The sequence below is a fragment of the Hippichthys cyanospilos genome, chromosome 7 (assembly GCF_059441005.1).
Source record: "Hippichthys cyanospilos isolate Australia breed blue-spotted pipefish chromosome 7, RoL_Hcya_1.0, whole genome shotgun sequence".
In the NCBI taxonomy this organism is placed as follows: domain Eukaryota; kingdom Metazoa; phylum Chordata; class Actinopteri; order Syngnathiformes; family Syngnathidae; genus Hippichthys; species Hippichthys cyanospilos.
The window spans coordinates 12,105,220-12,118,699 of NC_142375.1; the positions used below are offsets into that span (position 1 = coordinate 12,105,220).

Here is a 13,480-nt window from a genome sequence, read left to right on the forward strand (position 1 = left end):
AAAAGCAATGAGAAACTGCTCACTTTGAGCCTTGATTTTAGATTTTTAAATGCCTCGTTTACCTTTGATATATAAAATGTTATTCATCAAAATGGTCCCCAAAAATATATTTCTTTCTGATCGCGGATGATTAATCACTAATTTGTCAAACTGCCACAGAATAGTACCAATTACTGCCAAGGAAAACTTTATGTCAGATTTTTGCCATAAGTATCGAGGAGAGGATATCTACACTTTCACTGAGTACCCAATACCATAACATAAAGCTTGTATTGACCCAATATTGATACCTTGTATCACTACTTGCCCATCCCGAATGTCGGTGTTTCGTTCCTGTACATGAGAGAATTTCAGTAGTGTGTGTAAAAAGTATTCTTAAATTATTATGCTGGCTGCATCCCACAATAAAACATTACCTTAAAAAGTATTATAGTTGTTAGCTGTTGTGCAACATTGAAAGGATGTTTATGTTTTTAATTGTGCGGTTTTTTTCACAACAGTAGAGAGATTCATTTTGGCTGTAGCTGTAGTTTGACTGTTGGCTTGTAGCTTCGCTAAACCCCTTACACACTAAACACTGTAGCACACATACACACGCATGCACACGCACACACACTGAAACACAAGTGCATTACAGAACACACGTTTTAAAGCCACATCTGTTCATGGAGAAGGGTTTTCATGTACAGTACATCTGGACTGGGTCATATCCTATGTGTGTGTGTGAATGTATGTGTGTGTGTGTGAGGAAAAATCATGACTGTACTGTCATCATTCACCACCCATTTATTGTCATGATGTCCTTCCCTCGTGCTTGGACACACAGATGCTTCATTTGCGCGCTGCATAAGTAGATGCCTGTGTGTTTTGAGAAAATCAAACAGTGAGATCCTTTAGGAGCATCTTCGTTTTTCTAAAAGGATCGTGGAGATAAAATCCAAGGATGAGCAATTGAAGGAGAGCTTTTGTCGGATATCTCAGGAAGGGTCATTTTTGGAGATACTTCACTCAGCATTTTTTCTACTTTTTTTTTGTAGGTCTTAAAATTGAATTTTGATTCATTTACATCTGAAAACCTGTCTTTACTTTCATAACATATGAGGTGCTATTAGCAATTTTTGGCACAATTTTTCACGTATTCATTGATTTGTCGAGACAGTCAGAATTGGATAAGTGTAGTCATGGCCCATGCTGCTGCACACTTGAAGAAGGCACGAGAGCTCGAGCTTCATCCCGAGTACAAGGCGCTTCAAAAAGCCAGGGAGAGGCGGCGGCGCCAACGGGAGAGAGCTGAGCGAAAGCGGCAGGTAAAACACATCTGGCACAGCTGGAGGACTAAATCTAGCCAGTTGTTATATTTTATATGTGTTCACGAAATCCCAATGGTGTCTTTATTGTTTGTTGGATCAATTTTTTCATTGAAGGGATTTGGAATTTGAAATAAAAACATTAGGAACGAAATTAAAATAATGAAACCGTTGTCATTATAATACAGATCAGTTTTAGGTCACACAACTGCTACTTAATCACGATTAATATCAAGACATATTGTTTGCATCTCAATTTTAAGGTGCTACGAAGTAAGAACTACAATTTACTTTTTTAATTAGGACGCAAATTATGAATTTGGAGTCTTATTGCTTTAATGTGTAGTTAGATTTTATCAAATAACTACCAGTGTAGTCTCCTGTTAAGTACGTTCTTCTTTGGGAATAAATGTTTAAATGCAAAAAAAAAAAAAGAGAGTCAATACACTGTGGTTTTACTGGCATAATTCTGACTGTACCAAGTTTGTTATCCCTTTTACATGAATGCACAGTTGCAGTTTAGAAGGCTGGTTGCTTTATGTACCAGCACAAAAGCTTGTCGTCATTTGAATGCAATTATACAAAATGGCCAAATGTAAAATGCCTTATCTGAGATATATTGAGATGAACATTTATCTTTATGATAACACATTTACAGTGATTGCACACTAAATAAGTACAGTGCAGTAAATGTATATGTGTGTCCATTCAATAATTTTCCCCATATTCATCATGCTTAAACATGTCTCATGATCAACCCCAATTTATATATGACAATGCCACCCCAAATAAATATAAAATTCAATGTCTCAAAGTAAAACAAAACAAAACAAAACAAATATAATCCTTTCTCGCCCTAATAATCATGCAAAGCAATCACAAATCAAAAGGCAGGGGGTGCTGCCATTTAATTTCATTGAAGGTAGTTTACATTGATGCTCTTTGATTTAACCATGAAGTTATGAAAACAAATCACATTATGGCCTAATGTTAAGCTTGCATTTTAATGATACTGCAATACAGTTAAGATTAGCATAGACTCAAGAAGAGTGTGTATAATCCGGTATCCTTCGTTTATATGACTGACAAATCCTGTACAGTTGTACAGATTAGAGCTGCTGCTCAATCGAGGCAATCTTTGTTTGGAATTCTCTGTCGTTGGAATATGCACACATTTGCATATGTTTCCATGTATGCCAAGGATACTACTTGCACCCAGATTTTGAGTACTTGCCTGTATGAAGAAGCCCAAATTTAAATCCATCTTAAATTTTTACTTGGTTCTTGCATATATGGGTCACTGTTTTCAGTACTGTACTGATAGCAACCTGGTATTCACTCACTGAAGCAAAGGCAGGTGAGTTAAGTATTTACGCAAATAAACCTTGGACCTCTTGCGGTCCTTATTAAGGCTTCGGACCATAACAACAATATTGATTTAGTTTTCGAGGTTTTCAAATACCTCTGTCCAGAAAAAATGTTTGAGGCTTGAGGCATTTTTTCTTACCCCAGGTACCTGCTTGTAAGGAATAATATTTCAAACCATTTGCAGTTATGCCTGCATGTCAATAAAACACATTTCCAATGTGGTGAGAAGTCCAACTTCAAAATAAACCTGAATTTACCAAATAATACATGAACACAAATGCCTTATTCTTTTACTTTGAAGTTATTGTCGGCGGCATATCGGAAATATGTATTTCTCATTTTTATCCAAATACCCAGATCTTCAGTATTCAGATTGTCAGCCGGCTAGTCAATTACTAAAATACTTGCTAGCTGCTGCCCTAATTTTCATGATCCTTGTATGAACGACATTTGTTTGTGTGGGATAATTTACTAATGTAAAATGCGGAGATGATTGTTTACTTTCTTTATTAGTTACGTTGATTCTTTATCATCCACTCCTTTCAAGTTCTTTGCTGCCATCTTGTGACATAGATGTGCAAATATATGACAGCATATATTATTCATGAATTTTCCGTTTTTACTCTGGACTTTGTCTCTATATTAAGTGAATAGTAGAGGCTCACTATAAGAACACACATTTAATGCAGTCAGTCTGACTTCAGATCTTCAGGATCTAATAGCTTTGACCATGATGTACTCCAAGGACTTTTAAAGAGTGAGTGCACATACTGTTTATGTAGAAATATATTTATTTTAGGCAACACCATATAATGTTTACTTTTGCTTACGGGAAGCAGTTTGTACTTAACATCCATTCAGATGCAAGCATCTACTAAAGTCAAGAACATTTCCACATTGTGGCCAGATTTCAAAATGAAAAAGGCTGTAATGTGTATGTTCAGAAGAAGGCTGGGAAAGTTGATGTAACTTTGAGATCTTTTTCTCCAGGAATTTCTATACTGTATTCCTAAATCCCAAATTATTGCATCACTGGTTTAGGCCAATGCAATAGTATATAACAGTATAGTTAGTTAGGATACTAAAAGTTATGCTTGAAGAATTGAATTATCGTCTATGCCGTCTAAATCTGGGGTGTGGAGTTCAAGTTTCAGTCTTTTTTAATGGAAATTAATCATTTATTTTATATGTTCCATTGATTTCTCTGGCGTAACGCATTGCATCAGTTTCTACAAGAAGATAGCCGTCCGCCGAATGAAAGAACTAACTCCAATTTTGAATAATTTGGTCTTACACTTTAAATTGTAATTTCTTTCTATTTTATAAAAATCCCAAACAAGCTACACAACACACATGTAAGCTGCTGTGTTTTTTCCCAGCATATTTCCAAAATAGTGAAATCTGACCTGCATCATTTGTCTAGGCATGACCTCCCGCACATTTGACATTCCTGAAGACTAGTAGCACCGAAGCACCGAAGGCCACGCAAGCGCGCGCGCTCCAGTCCAAGTCAAGCCCAGCTGTCATGCGCTCGACTCTGGGCACACACAATGGCGGAAGAGATGGTCTGGAAGGATAAAAATAACCATGGCAGGAGAGTTGACAGTTGTTATCATGTTGACGGAGCGTGAGCATTGGTAGAGGAAGAGGAGGCTGGACTGTGGGCCTTGGCGAGAACTCAGAATAAGCCAGGGAAATGGGAGGCTAAGGGGTCTTTTGGCTGAGAGGGGATGGTGATGTTATTACCCTGCACTGTGGATGAGATTCAGCATGTAGCTGCAGCGAGTTGATAGCATGGACACAATTAATGGCTTGTAGGATTTATCGTCCATTTGCCAGCCTAATGTCCGGAAATTGGGCTTGAGTGGGAAGACCTGAACAGAAGAAGTGCATATCAAGTCACTTTTTCAGGTTTCAGTTTTCAAGTTGAGTTTTGACCTAATTTAGTCATCATGGGCAATGCGGCAACTTGTATGTCCTGTCGATCAGAAAAAACGTTAAAAACTACTTGGACTGAAAAAGATTTGAGTCAACCAAGCGACCTAGACGAGGTATCTGGATCTTGTGAATCACTGGTAAGACACCGTAAGGTTTTGTTTCTGGAACGTAATCTTTTTTTCATCCGGATAATTTTATGACGCGAAGGTGGGCTTGCCTTGTGTGTTGTGATATCTTTCGTGAGAGTTAGCCCTTGTTTCTGCTCAGGGGGTGTGGCTTTCTCCCAGACATGATTGCGTCTGATCTTCTGAGCTTCAGATTATATTTTTGTTTTGACATGGCAGTGGCTTTGCAATTGATGTGACATTATTCTCATATAACTAGATAAGAACCCAAATTACATAAACATAAAGAATAAAAGATGGATTTGCATCCAGCAATGTTCAAACAAAACATAGAAAAAAAATGTGGGTTGTATGCATACCATCATGTTTTGAATCAAATATAATGCCATTTAAGTCTGTTATCACACTGTGCGAGATGACCTAGCTGGTTCACCAGTATTGCAAACAACTAAAGTATGTGACTTGGGGTTACTAAGACAATTACATATAGGATATGTGCTGAATCACACAAGCCATTGAATCTGTATATTGAAGAATTATTACTTATTATATCTTCTGTGTTTACTGCATTTTGGCCTCGCTGGTCCACCAGTATTACAAACAACTAATGTATGTTACTTAGGGTTACTAAGACAATTACACTTGGGATATGCCCTCAAATTATACATGCCATTGAACCTATACATTGAAGAATTATTACTTATTACATCTTCTGTGTATGTTCTGTTTAAGATAGATATGTTTTGGGGTTTTTTTTACCAACTAATTCCATCAATATTTCTTCATAATGCTAGTGACTTAAGTAATAATAAAATGAAATTCAACAATTCAGAATTTTTTTAAATGAAGAGTAAAAATACAGTTTAATTTCCAAAGGTTTGACAGGTACTGTAGGTTTACAATTTATTTTCAGCAATACATATGGGTATGAATTCAACATGTAATAAAAAAAAAAAATGTCACATGCACATTTCTGATGATAGTAATAATGACGAGAAAAAATATGTAAAAACAAAATATATTCAGATGCAGCTATGTGCAACTGTTCAGAGCAGGAAGACCAATACGGTTTCATTTTAAGCTAATGGTAGACATGAACAGGTTCAAACGTGTAAATAATATAGAATGACTTTCCAAAAACAGAAAATCATTTGGTGTTGAAACCCCAACTGCTCTGGACATTTGTAACTTATGTTACAGTGAAATAGTTCCAAGGACTCAGGTTGTCCTGCTGAATATTTCTGGATGATCAAGAATCCAGGTCAGAGGATGAGAGATCTAGTAACTATCTGAGCCATGTTACATTTCTCCTCCCCAGCCTTGACAATAACTAGGTCAGAGATTTTCAGACTTCCAGTAATTATAGTCCTGTAAAATGTGTATTTATTATGTTTAAGTATTTACATTAAAATATTTTTAAAGAAACTGCAATCATTTTGAGGTCTTGAAAGGAAAATGTTTCAAGTATTTTTGTTAGGTGGTACAATTTTGAAAATCTTAAGCAAATGAACAGGAACTTCGAGTGTCCCAGCAAAATAGCAAATTAACCCTTATTTATGTAATGCAGCAGGTAAAAGCAATGAAATGGCAACATATTCAACAATGTGTTTCCCTCCCTGCAGTCGGATAGCAACACCAGTTTCCTGCGGGCAGCCAGAGCTGGAAACATCGATAAAGTCCTTGAGTTCCTGAAAAATGGAGTTGACATCAGCACCTGCAACCAGGTAAGAAACCTAAACATTCTTAATCTAATTTTTATCTGCCAGAATTCATGACATTCGCCAAATGTGTTAATGTTTTGGCACACCCATTACGTGTCGTTTGGAGGAGCGGACAGTACAAATGTAATAAGCGTTATGGAGGTGCAAGAAATTATTTACAATGAGTTGACTATCAAAGTAGGAGTTTGCATGTTCTCCCCTTGCCCACGTGGGTTCTCTCTGGGCACCGCTTCCTTCCACGCTCCGAAAACATGCATGGCAGGGGTACTGGACACACTAAATTGTCCTTATGTGTGATTTGGTGTGTGAATGGTTGTTCCTCTCCCTGTCATTGGCTGGCGGCCAGTTCAGGGTGTCCCACGCCTCCTGCTCAAAGCCAGTTGGGTTAGGCACGAGCAAGCCTGTAGCGGCTATAGAACATGGATGGATGGATGATTATCAAAGTAATCTACACTTCTTTTGCGAATCAATTAACTCAAGGGCTCCCTGTTGGAGATGAAATTCTTTTCAGCAACCTCTCACCACACACACATGCACACACACACCCACACACACTCTCGCTCTCTTACTCACACACGTGGTTTTTTTCTACTTACTGTAGCTTGCAAACAGTAAGTGTTATAGTGACTTCACGCAAAGCAGCCTGCTCAGCATTTGTACATAATCCGGCAACCACCACATGAACAAATCCTCGCCCATGCCTCTGTAACCTACCACTCTCATTCTTCCACCAATCTCAACCATATCCCCCCAACAACTGGTCAACACCCTTGCACCCACCCTCATCCGCATTCCACATAAGAGCAAGGAAAGAGTAGAGTGCATAAAAAGTCAGACACCAATATGATTTACAGTTGTCACAAGGTGGATTAAAGCATTGGAGGAAGGGGTGTGAATCTTGAGTGTCAAAGCAAATAGCTGTGTCATTACACTGTTATCTCCTGATAGCAAGTATTTATGTGCTGGACTTTAATTGGTCAACTGAGAGGAAGTGGCTGCTACCCATGTCTAACTCTGATGTTTGTTTTCCCTAGCACCATGGCTGTTGTTTGTGCTCACCATGCCCATTCATTCATACACACACACACACACACGCACGCACATGTACGCATGCACGCAAACACACAGAGTCCACCATGCTCTCTGCAACAGGAGACCCCTGCCCTTCATAATATCTGTCATGTGTCAGATGATCAAATTCGAGCCCTTGTCAGGTGGCCAAAGAGTTTGTGGCATTATTTTATTTATACCCCAGTAGCTGCGTGTGTGTGTTTGTGCGTGTGTGTGTGCATGTGTGTGCGTGTGTGTGTGTGTGTGTGTGTATGCATGCGAAGACAAACGTGTCGAGCTGTCACTGTTAAGTCTTTTTAAAATCAATTATCCTATTGATGATTTTATCAAGTAATCAAGTTGAGGAGAGTTGCTATAACCGCTCATTATTCATTACCTTCTTTACACATTAATTTCTAGACACCAAGAAACTGTTCCTATGCTAACAGGTTAGCAATTACAACTAGCATTAGCAAATTAGCTATTACCATTTAAGCCTAACAAGCACTAACTACCATTCACACATACATAATTTTATATGTGCATTACACACGTGATAGTGTCCATTACAAGTGATGCTACAAACAAAATACCATGAGTAAACTTGAGAGTGTACCTGCAAATCTACCGGGCAAGTTTTGTGCTTTACTGCCACATACTGATTAAAAATATCGATTTTTAGTTGTGTGAATGATTTTTAATTATATATTTCACATGAACTCATTTTACTCGTATATTTATGCTCATATATTTGAAAATGTATTCATTTTACTTCATTACATTTATAGTCATCAATTATTACATTTGCGGTTAATGTTCATGCTATCAAATACTGTGTATTAATCAAGAAGGTTCGCACACTGGTCACAGAAGAAGTATCAAGGTGTGTGTGAGTGAGAAAATACATGGTTTTTATGTGTCCCATTCACTCATTTCAAAGCATATACTGGTTTAGTCCAGGATTGTCTCCCACCATATGACGAGGTCAAGCCAAGAAACGTGCAGGTAGCATGATTTAGACAAAATGAGGTGTGGCTTATCAGAGAAGTTCAGCCTGAGAGAAAGTTGGCCAAAGAGTGATTGTTTTGCTAAAAATCCGTAAACAGGCTTTGTTGAAAATGGTGGGCTACTGAAACTTTGGGTTAGGCAAGGTCTTATGGCAAGGCTTGCAGGATGTTACAGCAAGGAGGGGAAGGTCGCGTCGACCTAACGGTGTCGCCTTGAATGGTGGAAACAAGCCAGACTGCGTCACATCAAGTTTCTTCTTTGTGCACCACTCCGCAAGGGGGAAATTGTTATTGATGAGATGTAACCATATAATCTTGGGCTGGATTGTCCCGAAGCACCTTTCTCTCGCTGACTTGTTCGCGGGTTGGTATCTCGCAGTGAGGAGAACACCAGAAATCTGTCTTTTGTGCTTATTTGAATTTGGTGTGATTGGGTGCATAAATGCTTGATCGACTCTGTGTGCCCTGCAATTGGGTGGCAACCAGTTCTGGGTTTACCCCGCCTACTTCCCATAGACAGCTGGGATAGGCATCAGCGGGCCTCCAACCCTAATAAGCGGCTAAAGAAAAAAAAAAAACATATATTTATATATATATATATATATATATATATATATATATATATATATATATATATATATATATATATATATATATATATATATATATAGTATTTTCATTTATTTTCATTTATTTCCATAAATTGATGCAGTCCCTATTTACAAGGATTATTATGGGCAGCACAGTAGTTCTTATGTTTGCCTTACAGTCAAGAAATGTTGCTTGAAATGTTTGTTGGAACATTTGCATTGAGTTTTATCTTTACTTTAATATCATGAAGGTTTTTACTCTGGTTTGTTCCTGTTTTCAGATCTATCAAACTGACCTGACTTTTAAAAAGATTGAAATCATCATTGCAAAAAAAATCATCGCTACACTATCAGGGATTACAGAACTGTAGTACTCTAATACTTTTTTTGGTTTGAGGACAATACAGACTGACTTAGAGACAAATCACCACACGTGACATTACAAGCAGAAGACCCATTTAGCTACATGTGCGTCACCTTCAGAGAAAGATAAAAGATTAGGTTACCCGTGATTAGCAAAGATATATTTGTTTCCAAGGAAATGAGCAGATTGAAAATATGCCTGTGGAAAAGCACTCAATACAATTACACAGCCATTATCCACAGTGGTCAGCTGAGTCAGGGCATCAGCAGTCATGATATTATATAACCAAAACCTGTAATGGACTTCATAGCTGGTTGTTCAGTGTTTATCATTGCACATATGTTCATCACTAATCTATGCAAACAAGTTGAATTAGTATTTATCTGCCAAGATGAGCGGGTACATTAGTTCAGTGAGATCCAGGAAAAGTGGCATTAGTGGTTTCTTAGAGATGGCATAACGTCATATGTTCATTGAGAAGTGAATCCAAATATCTTGGAAAGGAGCAGCAAGATCATGTTTGGCGCCAAACGCCAGAGGTTGCCAAGTTAGTTTGGAGTCAGACATGTTCCTCCCGACTGTCAAAACAAGTCCTCAGTCTTCACCACTGAGGCAAACAAAAAGACATTTTAATTACTTTCTTTGACAGTTCGTTATTTTCTGTTAAAACAATTGAAATCGTTGTGTGTGAATGTTTTGGCCAAGCATGTGTGCTCCTCATCTGTTTCGTACTCACAAAGCGACAATTAAAAGGCCATAGCTCTCCTCTAATCCACCCAAATGTTAATCCCCTGTGAGTGATATTACTCTTAAACCTGCGTGTGTTGACATTATTTCCACTGCTGTACTTGCTTATTCAAATACACTCAATGATAGGCATTAGTTAGCATGTCATAAGGTCACATAGATATTACGTTTAATTTCACTCGATTGGAGTTCACTTAAATGTCGTCGATTTACTAGCTATAGGTCCATTAGCTAAATGAAGCTTTTAGTTACGGCTCTGAAAAAAAAAGAGATTTAGTAAGCGTGCGTGCACACACGCACTATTGTGTCTCCATCTTTGCAGCGTACAAAATTAGAAATGCCGCCTTTATTCGATGGGCATATGTCTTTATGTGGATATTTTGACTGACTCCACTCAAGAACTGCATGAACACAAGATAGTATAGATTTTGTGTTTTACTCAATTTGTGGCTCATAAGGGCCAACATTTGTATGACTCAGCCTTCTCTAATGAGTACATGAAGCTATGTCTAGTTAGTATTTGATTATTGCTAAACTGAATACACTATAAGTGAAACATCTAAAAAAATGTGTGGGATTTGCCTGCTTCCTTTCGATGGCAAGCTAAAACCTGTGATGCCGCATGCATATTCAAACGTGCAGTGAGGATCATCTTCACGCACATTTAGAAGCGGCTTCATTTTTGCCTTTTGGCACTGCAGTGACAAAAATATCGCTGACTCACTAGGCTGTGTGATTTATAATTCATTGATGGGACGGCATTGGAGCACCGGCAATGTGACCACACGAACGCTGTTATGCGAATGATGAGCTCAGCGTAATCACAACAACTTCATTGTAGCAAAGATTATGATGTCGTATTGCGCATTATGCAATGCACTCACCAAGCATGTTATTAGGTACGTACTCCTGCATACCTCATCTTTACTGAGATAATAATTATAATAAATGAGCAATAATTAAGTACAAATAACAATTTTAGTAAAATATTTAATTATGATTCTTCTGACAGATAATGCCATTTTGAAACCATTTGTGATTTTCAAGCTTCAGACCAATAATCACAATGTATATTAAACCAACGTTTAAAAATGACAGGATATGACATAATACCATAAAAACAATAAAAACTACTCCTCTCATAATGCAAGGACACTAAAGAGGTTATTTGAGTGAGGAAGTTGTTTTCAATGGTTTTTAAAGTTTTTCAAGCAAGGCAAGAACTCTGTTTAAATATGCACTCATAAATATGCATTTATGTGTAATGGTGTGATTAAAAAAAATGCAATTTTTGTTTGGATTACAGTATATGATTTTTCTCACGGCCCAACAGTTATGCTTGTTACTCAAGTAACATATTTCAAATCAACCTTGCTTATAAGTCGACCCCCCCTCCTTTTTTTTTTTTTTTTTTACCGCAATTTGAGTGAATTTGACAAAAACATGATTATATGTCTGTCCCTGACTTTAGCGGTTACATAGATCATAGCTGTCCAACACATGTTACAAGACATGGTGTGTGTTATTAAAATGCTAAATTTACTCTACTTTTAGAGGCATTCCTACATCTTATATCGAGTAACAGCATTGATCTAGTTTTGAATTATGCGGTTAAACAGGACCCCTCCCTAATATGGGGGTTGAAAATGAGGAAACAAAACTAGACTTTTGCTCCGAGAAAAACAGAGACTGAAGGTTTAGCTTTGCCCTAAAGTCTTATTAGTTGTTTTATTAATTGACATTTTTCATCATACCTGTAATAGTGAATGAACTAAAAGTGTCAAAATCATAATCGGAGTATTTCTTATTCATTTTTTAAAAGGTAAAGCCATAAACATTTCCTGTCAGTATCATTTTAATTTATCACCTTGTTGCTTTTCATGCAAATTTTGCATTTTTATGTAAACATATCAGATTTTTCTTTTGTCACGAAATCTATTGAACATATTTAAAACAGTCGCTGTTAAATCAATTAAAATAACCATGAGATTAAAGATTGTGTCAATCTTAAAACTCTTTACTCTGTGGTGCAAAATAGTACAATTTCCCATCAATAAATTCGGATCAATCCATCAGTACTGATCTGGAAAATTGGAAGATTGGCCACAGTGTAAAGCAAGAAAACGACATGTGTTGAATGGGAGATGAATGGAATGAAAGACGGCTGTCAACAAGGGCACAGCCCCCCCACCCCCCCACCCCTTCCGCCCCCTACTGGCAGATATGGTCGTGTGCATGTTGTAATAATCTCAGAGACAGTTTAAACTTGATTTAACAAAACCAACAAAACAAAAAACACGTTTGGGCACGGCTTTTATTGATAATCAATACATATTTTTATGGTTGTTAAAGTCAAAGCTTAAATTTTAGAGATTAATTTCAAATGTCTAATGCGTTTAAAAACATTAACAAAAGTTAACTCACTTCTGTTTACTTCCTATGGTAGCTGAACTCTCCTAACTTTGCAAAAAAAAAGACAGACAAAAATGAATGTTTACACAGTTTTTTCTTGAAAATGTTGCACGGCAGCTAAAAAATCAAAATTTATTGTTTGCGAAGGCCAATTTCAAACACCTCATTAGCTGCACATCTTTGGCTTACCATCTCAGAGCAAAACATCCTGCTCAAGTTACCTCCACAGCGCCTAGCAAACGTCTCGCTGGAGTATGCTGATTGGCAGGTGACAAGTTTTGAGAGTTATTGCTGTGAGAAGACTATAAGAAAAATGGGTATAATGATGAGTCAAATTCAGTAGTTTTGTTCAACAGTTATATTTTTGCAGGAGTCATATTAAAGGATCAAAGGAAACTTATTCAAAAGTCTTTGAAATTAAATTTTTTTTTAATTGATGATTTTACAAGATTTTATTCAAGTAAATATCTGTTATAAGCTTCATAAAAAGTAGTTGTTGTTAATAATTAATTAATAATAATTAGTTTTTAAAAAAAATGCAATCGCTTGCCAGCACAAAAATATTTTTTCTTCTGATCATTACATGTACACAGCCACATTCCAGTTGTAAAAGAATGTGCACAGGTGTGCAACTATGTCATTTCAGTTATTTTTTTCTGACCTGGCAAAGACTGAAAAACATTGTTGAACTGTAGAAGTTATAGCTTTTAAAGTCATTAGTTTGAATCTCATTATTTTATACCACAAAAGCCTGGCATTTTGAGAGACGTGTGTAAACATTTTGTATATGCACTGCAGCCTTATGCTAGACGCCAACCTCATAAAATTGCTTTTTTCTTACATTATTACAA

The 13,480-nt window shown here is 37.0% G+C and overlaps 1 protein-coding gene across 1 annotated transcript in view; it reads left to right on the forward strand.

Annotated features, from left to right (window-relative positions):
* The first annotated feature begins 1,181 nt into the window (after nucleotides 1-1,181).
* ank2a (ankyrin 2a, neuronal) overlaps nucleotides 1,182-13,480 on the forward strand; it is a 73,764-nt gene continuing 61,465 nt past the window's right edge. The window contains exons 1-2 of the mRNA XM_088418864.1: nucleotides 1,182-1,307; nucleotides 6,361-6,462. Of these exons, the coding sequence (XP_088274990.1) occupies nucleotides 1,182-1,307; nucleotides 6,361-6,462 (228 nt within the window). The remainder of the gene's footprint in view (nucleotides 1,308-6,360; nucleotides 6,463-13,480) is intronic.